The sequence below is a fragment of the Helianthus annuus genome, chromosome 11, assembly GCF_002127325.2.
Source record: "Helianthus annuus cultivar XRQ/B chromosome 11, HanXRQr2.0-SUNRISE, whole genome shotgun sequence".
Taxonomy (NCBI): domain Eukaryota; kingdom Viridiplantae; phylum Streptophyta; class Magnoliopsida; order Asterales; family Asteraceae; genus Helianthus; species Helianthus annuus.
In genome coordinates, this window is record NC_035443.2 from 20525988 (window position 1) to 20539953 (window position 13966).

At 35.6% G+C, this 13966-nt stretch overlaps 2 protein-coding genes across 2 annotated transcripts; both read left to right on the forward strand.

Moving 5' to 3' along the window:
• The first annotated feature begins 790 nt into the window (after positions 1–790).
• Positions 791–5058, forward strand: LOC110936561. The gene is made up of 7 exons (XM_022178973.2): positions 791–1003; positions 1107–1178; positions 2770–2940; positions 3135–3305; positions 3375–3584; positions 3709–3797; positions 4353–5058. The coding sequence occupies exons 1-7, from the start codon at positions 919–921 to the stop codon at positions 4962–4964; spliced, it is 1410 nt and encodes a 469-aa protein (XP_022034665.1). The 5' UTR covers positions 791–918; the 3' UTR covers positions 4965–5058.
• A 154-nt stretch (positions 5059–5212) lies between these two features.
• On the forward strand, positions 5213–8757 carry LOC110936562 (ubiquitin domain-containing protein 1). Its single transcript, XM_022178974.2, has 4 exons — positions 5213–5372; positions 5511–5633; positions 7845–7967; positions 8055–8757. The coding sequence occupies exons 1-4, from the start codon at positions 5336–5338 to the stop codon at positions 8117–8119; spliced, it is 348 nt and encodes a 115-aa protein (XP_022034666.1). The 5' UTR covers positions 5213–5335; the 3' UTR covers positions 8120–8757.
• The last annotated feature ends 5209 nt before the right edge of the window (positions 8758–13966 follow it).

Sequence of the window (13966 nt, forward strand, 5' to 3'; positions counted from 1 at the left end):
TTTTTAGCATTTTAGCTTGGGGGGGGGGGTTAGGTTTTTGGGGGGTGGGGTAGGTTTTTTTTAGGTTTTTTGGGGGTTTTAGTTTTTAGCATTTAGCTTGGGGGGGGGGGTTAGGTTTTTTTTTTTTGGGGGGGGGGGTTAGGTTATTTTAGGTTTTTTTTAGCTATTTTAGGTTGTGTTCACATTGGTTCTCGCAGTTCTCGCGATAAATGTGGTTCTCGCATTAACCTTACCATATATATATAATGTAAGTATCTATAGAAAACCCACTTTAATTTAGAAAACCCGGGAAACTCAAAGCTTCCGATGTTTTTTTTTTTTTTTGAAAAAATTTACACAGGTTATATACATGTTTTTAAGTGTTTTGGGCAAAAAAAAAAAAAAAATCAAAAAAACGCCGAGTAGATATTTTTAAAAAAAATAAACAAGTTTTGGTGTAACACATGTTACAAATATGTCAGATGAATGTAACATATGTTAGACCAAAACTTGTTTATTTTTTTTTAAAATATCTACTCGGCGCTTTTTTGATTTTTTTTGCCCAAAACCCTTAAAAACATGTATATAACATGTGTAATTTTTTTCAAAAAAAAACATCGGAAGCTTTGAGTTTTCCAGGTTTTCTAAATTAAAGTGGGTTTTCTATACATCCTTCCCTTATATAATGTAAGTATATATATATAATAAATATCCACCAAAAAGAAAAATAAATGCATCTTTTTATTTTTTTTTAGCTTCTTTTAATACACTCCAATAAAAGGTTGTGAAAAAAAAAGTCAAAAAACGAAAAAAAAAAAGTAAAAGTTAAGAGTGAAAGTAGTCCATAGCCTCGAGAAGTGTAAAGTTACTCGTAACACTGAACAGAGCTCAACTCGATTTGGGGCTTCAACCTCAACAATCATCCTCCATTGCCGGAATATGAGTGCTCCACTCCTTTATCTCATCTTCTCAACCCTCATCTCCCTTTACATCTTCCATTTTCAAGCTCATGCCGCCCCTGCCGGTACACACACACTCTCTCTCTCTCTCTATATATATATATATATGTATGTATACACACACACTTATGCGTTACGTTTATTAATGATTTAATCGTGTTTAATCAGCTCCGGTGATTAAGCAATTATCTTCAATTCTCAAGTGGACAGCTAGATCTTCCTCAAAATCATCATTATCAGGTACCTATCATATCTAGGTTTTCTTTATTCTACTGTTTATGCTCTGCTAAATTGCTGGTTAAGAACCCTAGATTTTCCGAATGTTTGTTTTAATTGATTTATTTTAATAAAAGTAAGTTAAGTTTTTGATGATTTAGGTATAGTAGTGAAAAGATATACCATTGCTTTGCTCCTATTATTTATTTATTTTCTTTGATCATCAATAGAAGTCTAATACATCGAGATAGAAGACAAACGGGCAACAAGCGAGCCCTTTTTTAATAGTAAAACTGTTTGTTTTAAAAACTATATTCATAGATCAAGGTTTTAAAAAAACGCTTGCCTCAAGGCGCGTTCTCGAGGCGAAACGGCCAAAAAACGAGTCTGAGACACGCCTCGTGGGGTTTTTATTGTATATGCGCCTCAGAGGGGCTGAGGCGCTACGAAAGGCTGCGCCTCAGGGGATTTTTATAGTTGTTTTTGACATTTTGGGTCAATTTTAAGCATTTCATGTCTTTTTTATGTGTGTTTTTGATGATTGTGATGAATCTGATGATGAAATTAGTTATATTATTATTTTTATAATATACTTGGTTTTAAAATGCACGCATCAGGAGCGCATAATGCGCGCATCACATGATGCAATGATGAGATCGCATCGTGTGTTGCGGTTCCATGATGCGCGCATCACATGATGTGGTTTAATGTGGCGCCTTATGTAGTTGACCGGTATTTGAATAATTTAGATCTTTAATTGAACAAATCTGACTATAGATAATGGGAATATATTATATTTTAGTGTTTAAAAGGTTCACAAGTTAAAATCTTAGCTATATATATATATATGTATATATATGTATATATATATGTATATATATGTATATATATATGTATATATATGTATATATATGTATATATATATGTAGGTAGAGGATCCTGTAAAAAGTGCTCAAAGTGTGAGAAGTGTGAGAAGTGTATTATAACACTATATATAATACTATATAACACCATATAAACACCGTATAACAATATGTAACACCATATAATACCATATAACACTATGTAACACTATATATCATTATATAACAAATATAACACTATAATTTGTCTGATAGCATGTCTATGATAGATGTATAGTGTTATATTTGTTATATAATGTTATATAGTGTTACATAGTGTTATATGGTATTATATGGTGTTACATATTGTTATACGGTGTTTATATGGTGTTATATAGTATTATATATAGTGTTATAATACACTTCTCACACTTCTCACACTTTAGGCCCTTTTTACACTATCCTTACCCTATATATGTATATATATATATATATTTTTTTTAACATTTTTGAATAAGGAACACCTCATATACGTGATGCGTGCGCTTCATGCACTGAGCATCACGCATCGGATTTTGGGACCAAAACGCATCGGATCGCTGCACGCATTTTAAAACCAAGATAATATATATAATTTTTATATTTATTTATTAATACTGCCTCGGTTTGCCTCGAGGCTTACGCCTCGTGAGGCGAAGGGAAAACGCCTAGAAACTCGTTTCCGTTCTTTTAAACCTTGTCATAGATTTGATATATTTAATTTGGTGAAACAGATGGTGGGAATATTCTTCAGTTTGAAGATGGTTATTTAGTGGAAACAGTTGTGGAAGGGAATCAGTTAGGGGTTATACCCTATTCCATTCGAGTGTCGCAGGATGGTGAGCTATTTGCTGTTGATTCTGTTAATAGCAACATTGTTCGGATCACTCCACCGTTGTCTCAATGTAAGCTTCTTTTGACTTCCAAAGATATAAACATCTTGTTGAAGACTTTATGTCGTATCCGATTATTGACTCCATATACACACGAATTACTTTAATCTGATAGTGAAACTAAACACGATTCAAAAAGCTATTCAGGAATTTGAAATACGAAACCTACATATTTATAATTTTGTCTCGATTTATTGTCAATACAGACAGTAGGGCAAGATTAATTGCAGGATCATTCCAGGGTTACACGGGGCACGTAGATGGAAAACCGAACGACGCTCGTTTCGATCATCCAAAAGGGGTTACTATGGATGATAAAGGAAACGTTTATGTCGCCGACACCACAAATCTTGCCATCAGAAAGATCGGTGAATCAGGTTTTTCTCTTGAAACAACATATATGTTCAAACGAATAAAAAGATAATGAAGAACGAGTTAATGTGCAGGTGTGACGACAATTGCGGGAGGAAAATCAAGTGTAGCGGGGTACAGGGATGGCCCGAGTGAGGATGCACAGTTTTCGTCTGATTTTGATGTGATTTATGTGAGACCGACATGTTCGTTACTAGTTGTTGATCGAGGAAACGCTGCTCTTAGACAAATATCTCTCAATCAGGAAGATTGCGATTTTCATGATAGCGCTGTTTCTTCCATAGGTTTGAACACCGTTCAGTGTGACTAAAGTATAATTTAACCTTAAAGATGATACTTGTTATAGTGACTTAATCATGATTTTTCGCCTTTTGGACTATCTAAACTTACATTTTACGCGCTTGCCAGATCTCGTTTTGGTAATCGGTGCCATCTTGATAGGATACCTCGTATGCGTGCTTCAACAAGGATACGGTTCATCATATTTCACGAAACCGGTAAGCCTCTTTTGACCCAGCTACGGTAGGGACGAGAATTTTTTCCCAAATACCCGTATCTGTACCGATTTTGGGTATTCGGTAGTCGGTACATGTATCCGTACCCAGTTTTATTGATTTCGGTATTCCGTACTTTCGGTATTGGTACGTGTACGGGTACGGGTAAAAAATGGTACTGGCACGAATTTTATATAGAATTTAAAGAGATTTTTTATATTATGATTTAGTTCGTAATATAGTTTTTACGGTACTCGTATTGATTTTACATATTTGGTACCTGTTGGTATTGGTACTCATAACGATTTTACCTATTTGTTACCCGTATGAGTGCTCAAAAAGTAAAATAAAAACAAAGTGGTACCAAAACGAGTACCCGTACTGTACCAAAATATTCGTTACCCAGTTTTGTTCAAATTCGGTACCAATATTTTCGGTAGGGGTATGGGTACGGGTACTGTACCGATCCCATCCCTAAGCTACGGTATTATTTGCCAATGCTATTTTCGCGATTATTAAACAATATAAATCTTGAAATTATTTTAATTATAATGGCAGGATAAGGTGGAGAGTGATACTAAAAGACCAAACAAGGAAACGTTGACTAAAAGTCAAACTGTCGAAACCGTTAAAGAAGAACAAGAAGCAGGATGGCCATCTTTTAGTCAGCTTGTTTTGGATTTATCGAAACTCGTTCTCGAAGGATTCGGTAACATTTTTGTTTCTTTCAACCCGTTCAAAAAACAAGGCCTCACTCCGTTAAAAGACCGTCTCGTAATGCCTGAAGACGAGCCCGTTCCTCAGCCCGCATTAGCCCAAAAACACAGAACTCCAACGCCACTTTCCGAAACCCGTCACGCCCACAACCCGAATGAAAAATACGCTGAAACAACAAAGCCCGTTAAGCTCAGATCGTCTAGCGTAAAAGATCCAAACAAGCATAGAGTTTCTAAACGAGAAGAGTACGCTGAGTTTTATGGAGCTAATGGTGAGGTTACTCATGTTCGGTCCAAAAGCCAAAAAGAAAGAACGAAACATCGGGTTAAGGAGAAACGAAGCGAAGCGGTGCATGGAGAGCAAAAGCCCGTTGACTTAAAACCGGTCAACTACGACGACCCTAAGTTTAGCTATATGAGAAACAAGTTTGGCGATTCGTATCGTTACACTTAAAAGTTGTAAAAGAAGCTTTTGTATTATTTGTAATACATTATCAAAACATTATCAAACAAGGTGTTAACATAAGTATTGAGATATTTGTTTCATATGGGTTGTTGACTTGTGGCTTTGAGTGTTTGTACAGTTGACTAACCGATGCATTTAAAACTTGTACCTTGGATTGCCTGGCTGTGGTTGGTAAACTAGTTGTTGATAATCACGTGAATCTGAATGGTTAAAAGTGAAACTTTTGATCACGAGAAAAGAGTAGTGAATCTGCCCCAACCACTCTTATTTAAATCTTTCTGGAAATTATTTTATTTGATTTGAATATAATCATATGATACCATTTCGACTTCTACCTGAGCTGATTGAAGATACCAAAAATGGGTTGCTCCGGTTCGTCACTAAATAAGCGAGACCGTAAGTTTACGATCTTTTTCTTGATTCACGGTTCATCATGTGTTTAGTTGTGTCATGGTCGTATTGTTAGTATTGTTAGAAGCATAAGTTACGTCCCAAAGTAGGATGTAACATTTGTTTATTTTTTTTTGGTGATAGGAACTACGAAGAAGTTAAGAAAGCCGAAGCCATGGGAGTTCCCACGGCCCGTTACGTGGAGTCAGTTGGTTCAGATGCGTGATGAGTTTTGGGATTCGGCTCCTCACCATGGTGGCAAGAAAGGTAAGATTGTAAAAACGAGGCTTTCTTTGGATTTATCTTTCGACGATTAATGTACTTAGATGCGGTAATTCTGATAAATTTGTTTTGAATGGGTTGATTCTTGTTATGTTATTGTTTTATAAGGTTAATTAGGTGAAGATTCAACTAAAAGAAAACATATAGAAGCCAAAAAAAAAGTAAATCGGGTTAAAAGAAAACATATAGAGCCAAAAAAAAAAAAAGAGTAAATTGCCAAAATCGTCCCTGAGATTTGGGCATGTTTGTCATTTTCATCCAAAATAATTTTTTTGTACCATATAGTCCTTCACTTTTGGGATTTTTTGTCATTTTCATCCAAATGTTTGATAGAAATAATAAAGCAAATTAGACGTTTGGATGAAAATGACAAAAAATCCCAAAAGTGAAGGACTATATGGTACAAAAAGTTGTTTTGGATGTAAATGACAAATATGCCCAAACCTTGGCAATTTACTAAAGAGTAAACTGCCATTTTGGTCCCTGAGGTTTGGCCAGTTTTGCCACTTTAGTCCAAATTTCAAACCTGTTGTCATTTTGGTCCCTGTGGTTTCGTTTTGTTGCCATTTTGGTCCAAATTTCAAATTTGACCAGATTTTTCAACTTAAAACCTGGTTTTTTGTCTTTATCCTCAAGGGCATTTTGGTCATTTTAGGTTTATTATAACCTAATATTGATTAACACCATTAATATATAAACCCCACCATCACTAAAGATCCATCTTCTCAAACAATCACCACCAAATTAAACCTCCATCTTCTCAAACAATCACCACCACACTGAAGATCCACCACCACCACCGTCGCCCTCACCGCCTCCACCATCACCGCCGCCACCCCCGACACCCTCACCTCCTCCACCTTCACCTCCTCCTGAATCGGATTTATTGTTCTTATGAATCACCTCCATCAATCACCACCACCACTGAAGATCCACCTCAGCTACGCCGCCGCCTTCATCTCCAAAACCACCTAAGCTACGTCGCCGCCTTCATCTCCGCCGTCGATCTGACGGAACCCCTTCATCTCCGCGGTTTCTTCACTGCTGATTTAACAGGTTTGGTCGCTGATTTGATTGTCGGAGATTTTGAAGCCATAGGGTTAGGACAATTTGCTTTGGCGATGGAATTTTGTGGCTGCTTTGAGTTATGTGAGGGTTTTTGAGGGTTTTGGGTTTGGGAGGGTTGGCGGCAGTGGGATGGTGGTGGTGGGGATGATGCGGTGGTGTGGGTGGTGGTGGTGGTGCTTGTGTTGTTCTGGCAGTGGCATTATTATTTATTAAATTTGAGTTATAATAAATCTAAATGATCAAAATACCCCTGAGGATAAAGACAAAATAGGGGGGTTTAAGTTGGGGAATCTGGCCAAATTTGAAATTTGGACCAAAATGCCAACAAAAACGAAACCACAGGGCCCTAAATGCAAAAAGTTTGAGATTTGGACTAAAGTGGCAAAGCTGGCCAAACCTCAGGGACCAAAATGGCAGTTTACGAGAAAAAAAGGAAATCGGGTAATCTGAGATGGGTTTAAAGTTCAAATATATAATACCTATTCATTTTATTAAGACCAAATATAAATTACATTACTATTGTTATAATATACATTTGTAATCATATTAAAATTAGTATATTTATTATTCACAATTTCTTTTTTTATAATAATACGTGTGTTTTGGATTGCATTACATTACATTGTGAAAGTGATCACGTGATGTGAAATGGTTAGATTCAGATAAGGTTATATAAAAAAGAACAGCATAAGATGGTAGTTCTCCAAGTTGTATTATTATAAGTAGATAATAATAATAACTATTTGGGTATTTGTCAACTTTTGATTATTTAAGAGTTAAAAAAGGTTTATAAAAATAAGTTTAGGATTGCTTACTTCATTAGTGCGTAAACGAGCCGAGCCGCTCATGAGCACTTGAGGTCAGTTCGCTAAAAACTTGAATAACGCCTAGCTTAAACGAGCACGAGCCTAAAAAAAGCTTTTTAAATATACGAGTCCAAACTCAAACTCGTTCTCAGCTCTCGTAAGTTAAACGAGCCCCCTACCCTAACTTACACTAACTAAACTGATTATTTCGACCCTATAATAATCAAGTAATAAGAATCGAATCGCGTCCATCCAAATAGACAGATTGCAAATTTGCATTTTCTTTTTTACTAATAAGTGTTTATTTGAATTATGCAAAAAGAAATATGGGATGCAATACATGCAGCAGCTGAAGAAGCTGATATAGAGCTTGCTCAAACAATTTTGGACAGTGCAGGGGTCATTGTTCACAAGCCTGATATGACAGTTTGTTATGATGAAACAGGTAATCAACCATATGCATCATTAGTTTGTACTGTACAACCCCACTATCTTCAGACTCCACTCACATTATATTTTATAATATTTGCAGGTACCAAATATAAAATACCAAGATATGTATTGAGTGAGCCAACAAACTTGATACAGCTAAGTTGAAAGAACAAGAAGCACAAAGCTTATATAGCCTAGTTTATTGTTAGAGTAAACTTCCAAAATGGTCCATGAGGTTTAGTCACTTTTATCACTTTAGTCCAAAACTCAAACCTTTTGAATCTGGGTCCATATGGTTTCAATTTTATTGTCATTTTCATCCAAAAGCAAAATCTGGTCAGATTTTTCAATTAACATCCAATTTTTTTTTGTGCTTTTCCTCCCTTTTAATGAAGGGCAAAATTGTCAGATTTTTTTAGTTTGTTATAATAAAACGTTAAAATACTATTTTTCCCTTCATTATTAAAAGGGAGAAAAAAGACAAAAAAACTGGATGTTAACTAAAAATCTGACCAGATTTTGATTTTGGATGAAAATAGCAACAAAATTGAAACCTTAGGGACCCAGATTCAAAAGGTTTGAGTTTTGGACTAAAGTGGCAAAAGTGACCAAACCTCAGGGACCATTTTGGCATTTACTCTTATTGTTATATTAGTTTGTTTCAACTAGTTTTTTCAAGCCTGGTTCACTTTTTAATTGAAGTTTTTCAGGCTTCTGATTAGTTTTTAGGGATATTTTTGTGATGATTTCAAAGAATTCTATGGAAAATAATAATATAAACTTGGATTAAGTTTGTTTGGTTTGACCATGTTAAATAAGTAATTAATGTGTTACATATGATTACAAATGTTAGTTATTGCAGTTATAAGATAATATTTTTCAATAGAAGAATTAATGAGGTTGTATGTGTAATTACACTTTTGGAAACTTTTGACCTGTTTCCTTTGTAGCTAAAATTATCAGCTTACTTGTTCGAGATATAACATAACTCGATTGACCCATTCACTTATGGGTTAGAATCGCCAATTTATCGTCGCCTCTAGAGAAAATGTATATCTCAATTGGTTGATTATAATGTGTTCTCATTGGTATTCCTTCCCATACATCTATGATAACGATAATATTCATTTAAAAGTTTCTAATCATGTAATGTTCTTTTTGTATACCACTAGCATAGGATTCTATCACAACATGATATCCGTATCATGTAAAATGCATACAGAAATGAATCTCCAAATGGTGCAACTTGGGAAGTAGTCATGAAGGATATGGCATACAAAACAAGACAAAACAAGTATAATGACAACATATCTGGACTATTTTTCTCATCATCTTCCAAACCACCTTGGTTACTAATAAACAATCAATAAAAGAAGCACAAAAACACTTGTACTTTATACTTTAACTAGTACTTAGACTGGCGCGTGTTGCCGTGCGGGTACATTGCAAACATTGAATGAATTAGTCCAAACGTTATGTCATGCGTTAACCATACGAAAATGTGCATCTTGACGTATCCAGTTTAACTCAATAGCATTGTAGTTGGATCAAAATGTAAAGTAATTGAATTTATATTGTACAATCATAGCGCGTACGACAACTCATACATAAGAAACATAAAAAAAACATAATCAAGGGTTAAATTTTACCCCTAGCTCGTTGCGCCGGTTACATGTGATAATCTTTGTATATAAATTATAATAATTAAAAGGAAAGTGTTTGCAAATATAACTGTGTAACATATATGTGACATGAACGAAAAAGAACAAAGGTAGAAATTTGGGTCTGACCCAAAAAATATGTAGCTGATGAAAAAGGAACATATAATATAAGCAAATGAACCGGGTGTAATAGGAATCGAACTTGAGCAACGCGTAGATCAGATGGAGGGTGGGCCACCAAGCCAGACCTCAATACCTATGAAAGGTTTAGATAACCTTCTATATATAAAGAGACAAAAACGGAGAAGTTGGTCGGTGCAAAAGCCATCGACTTTCTCTTTTAAGAATGTGATATATGTATAAGGTGGTTAAGTAGCCACTTATTCCACTCTCTTCTTAACTCCTATTACATATGTCAAACACTACTTATAAATGCATTATACACTTCTCTACTTAAATTCGGTTAAGTATGAACGCACGGATATATACGCGTGCACACACTTATATATTCATTTTTTCTTCAAGGGTAGTTCAAGATTTCTAATAACACCAACACAAAAGGTTCCAAGTGAGTCTTATTTCTTTTAATTAGCAAAATATGACCGAAAAGTTGGAGAAAACATAACCAACTTTTATGTCTTCAAAACTTCAAGAAATGACATAAACACCCAGACTTATTTTACATAGATTTTGATGGATCAACAAAAGGGCACTTTGTCTTTTCCGACACTTCAAGAACTTATTCATCTCTTTTATAAGTTTACATGAACTATGAAGTAATCTTTAAGACTTCCACTTTGGACAACTTTGTACTCTGCTTAAGTTTTTTACATGTGCTCCCTCTGCATTCCATTCTACAAATGAATTTGAAACCCCACAAAACCGGGAGAAAAAGCGGTCAAAAATAAATAACCAGAAACATGGAGTACCAACTACAATCAATTAAACCAAATATTGTACAAGAGTTTTTTTGGAATGGCTATTAGGCCACCGCACTCCCCGGATTGGAGAACCCTGTTGTTCCACTCCGGCCAGACTATGTTGTCTTAGCCGGGGTAATGCTGGCTTCAGAGTTTGGCGTGGGTAGGGCTGTAAACGAACCGAACGTTCAGCGAACAGTTCGTTAACCGTTCGGCGGGAAGTTCGTTTATGTTCGTTCGTTTAATAAATGAACGAACATGAACAAGAAATTTTGTTCGATTAGTTAAATGAACGAACATGAACAGAGGTCTCATTCGTTCGATTGCGTTCGTGAACGTTCGGTAAGGTGTTCGTGAACATGTTCATGAACATTCGTTGATTTGCGTTCGTTTATGTTCGTATGTTTGTGTTTTAATTGAAGATCTTTGTACTTTTTTTATATTTTATTTGTACTTTTATATTATTAAACTTTTATTTATTTTATTACCCTAACAATTAAACTAGGAAACTCACTTTCACCTTGTTTATGCATCATTTCCCTTTCATTTCTCATTATTTACATTGGCGAATACGATCGACCTCCGTTCCACAATAAGGGATGCAAGTTCGAGTGCTACTCTCTGGGCCATCTATCTTTATCCTTTGTCGCGTTCGCCAAATTTATTTGTGTTTGTTTGTGTTCGTGAGCCGTTCGCGAACACACTCATTTCCTTAATGAACGAACACGAACATAAAATCTCATTCGGTAAGTGTTCATGAACCGTTCGTGAACACATTTATTTCCTTAACAAACGAACACGAACAAGGCCTTGTTCGTGTTCGTTCGGTTCGTTTACAACCCTAGGCGTGGGCGTTCCCCCGAGAAACCATACCACCGGCTGCCACTTGACATAAGTAGAAAGCGTTGCTTGTATTTCTATTTTTGGAAGCCTTGTATTCTTGTAATCGCCCTTTCGTTGTAAAATCCGAGACTTGGATCATAAATAAAATTCGTTTTTCTTTAAATTCGTGTTATACATCCTTCATGCATGTTCATACATTTGAAATTGTGAAACAATTGATACATTATTCGAAATTCTTGAAAATATGTGTTATACTTGCAAATTCGTGATATGCGTGAATCATACGTCTTTTGGATGCATACAATACTTATTTACGACATACGACATACGACATACGTATACTAAATCATGCTTCCTCATATTTGTTTATATATTATTAACACTTAACATCCCTTATATTATGTTTATGTTTCATAACATACCCTTAAAATACATTAAACTTTCAATAATAAACAACAAGGACCAAACTTGCCAACAATTAAAACTTATTTCCCCAACCCCCACTCGCTCACCGGCCGCGACCCCCCCCCCCCCAGTTGGCTCGCGCCCTGCGAGGCTGCCAATCCAGCAGCATCTTGTTTCCAGCTTCGAGATTGGTCCGTTTTGTGCTCGTTTCTTGTGTTTTCTTCATTAAATACTCACCTAATCAACCCTAAATCACTCCCTATAAAACCCAACACTTCTCCACACATTTTCCACTTTGCCAACACTCCACTTTCACTCTCAAACACTCAAAAACTCAGCTGGAAATCAGTAGCAAATCAGATTCGTTTCAAGTTACAAAAGTGAGCATAACTTCACTTCTACTTCATCTTCTTCATTGATTCTTTCTTCTTAGCACTTGGAACAACCTTAGGTATGTTTCCACAAGTTTTTCGTGGAAAACCAAGACTGGAACATCAATCAAATAAGGTTAAAAATGCAAGAAAGTTTCTGTTTTTGCATAAACACTTGTTAAACATACTTTAACTTGAGATTTCTCAACACATTCCTATGTCCTTATGCCACTAATCAAGACCATTATTATGTGAGCTTAAAAACAAGGTTGTGACATGTAAATCCAGAGGTTTAATCCTCAAAAACTTTCTGTTTTAAAAGGGATTTAACCCACAAGTGATGAACAAGTCTTGAACTTGTGAAAGTGTGATTATTTGGATAGCTTGGGCTATCCTACCTACAAATCCACACATCACTTGATATTTTCCTTGTTAGCTAGTATGTATTTCATTTCCTTAATGTAACCTTCATGACCATCCTTGTTGTCTTATTACAACTTGTGCATTGGTGAATACAAAAGAGGTTCCAAAATGGAAGATTTATCTTCCTACCTCATGCATGACTTCTATGATATTCTTGATACACTTGATGGACTAAAGCTTATGTTATATAATATATAGAATATAATACTCATAGTAACCGAACCTTTGATGATAACCTAATGGTTATTTGTCAAAATATTAAGTTACACCATCTAAGAACTTATTACTCGTTACGATTCTAATGGGTACTTTAACCCATGAAAACATTCAAAACCCTATGGGTTTCATAGTGTCAAAAACGGGTATTATGAACTAGATGGTTATTTTCTCATATGTTTGCTTTCCATATACTTTCCATTCCAAATCCCTAATCCCCCGTTATCATCCGATTACTCATACACCTTGCTTCCTCGTGTAGAAGGACTTGGTGTTTCCTCCTCCAACAATCAACAACTCCTCGCCGATTAACAAGTGGAAGCTTGCAAAACCGTGAGTATACTTGAAACCCCCCTTTTCGTTTACCACCTTTTTGGGTGTAACATGTTAAACTACGAAAACTACACTTATACTTATTTCTAAAATGCACAAACATTCCTTATACATGCATACATACTTGTACTTGATACTTTAAACTTGAGGTTATATGTTTTGTGTTAGACTTATCATTAACTTCGTACGAGCCACTCCTTGACATATATAGCGCTATAGTATTAACACACCGCCTGTGAACGTTGGGTTATGTTAAGAGCCTATTGCGTTTCATCTTGCGTTTCAATTTTGTCCTTGTTATTATGTTGTTTTCTTGTATTGAACATGTTGTACTTGTGTTTCCATGTATCGTAACTCATTTGAATGATGAAATGAAAACGGTTTTGATTTAATTATTATCACAATTAGCGTTATGTGTGATGAGCAATCTTTCTTCGTCCCACTCCGATGATTCCGCCATTGGTTGGGGTGTGACAGAACCTCTATAAAAAACCTAGTTAATTTTAATGATGAGTTTTGTAAATTTCTACTAAACCTAATTAAATAGATTAACTATGAAAGTGGAAAAATGTGATTTCAAGCAAACAACTCAGAACAGCAGACTGAACTCAGGCAAGCAAACAGACTCGAAAATGTAAATCTAAGATCAAATATGATGAGAATGAACTACCTAGGTGTCGAATCCCTAGACTCAAGCAATGATATCATGATCGTGGTTATAGATTGAATACCCTAATCTACCCAATAAACCTCCCGCTAGAGATGATTAACCATGCAAGAAAGTGGGCAAATGCGAAGTGCTAAGATGGACCGACTCGACCTATCGATACTAAATCCCAT

What these genes read in the sequence shown, in the direction of transcription:
- LOC110936561 (XM_022178973.2), top strand. Translation starts at nt 919, where the DNA reads ATGAGTGCTCCACTCCTTTATCTCATCTTCTCAACCCTCATCTCCCTT. An exon ending in CACTCCACCGTTGTCTCAAT is followed by an intron (nt 2,941 to 3,134) that starts GTAAGCTTCTTT and finishes TTGTCAATACAG; the next exon opens with ACAGTAGGGCAAGATTAATT. An exon ending in TAGCGCTGTTTCTTCCATAG is followed by an intron (nt 3,585 to 3,708) that starts GTTTGAACACCG and finishes CGCGCTTGCCAG; the next exon opens with ATCTCGTTTTGGTAATCGGT.
- LOC110936562 (XM_022178974.2), top strand. Translation starts at nt 5,336, where the DNA reads ATGGGTTGCTCCGGTTCGTCACTAAATAAGCGAGACC. An exon ending in GTCACTAAATAAGCGAGACC is followed by an intron (nt 5,373 to 5,510) that starts GTAAGTTTACGA and finishes TTTTGGTGATAG; the next exon opens with GAACTACGAAGAAGTTAAGA. An exon ending in TCACCATGGTGGCAAGAAAG is followed by an intron (nt 5,634 to 7,844) that starts GTAAGATTGTAA and finishes TTATGCAAAAAG; the next exon opens with AAATATGGGATGCAATACAT.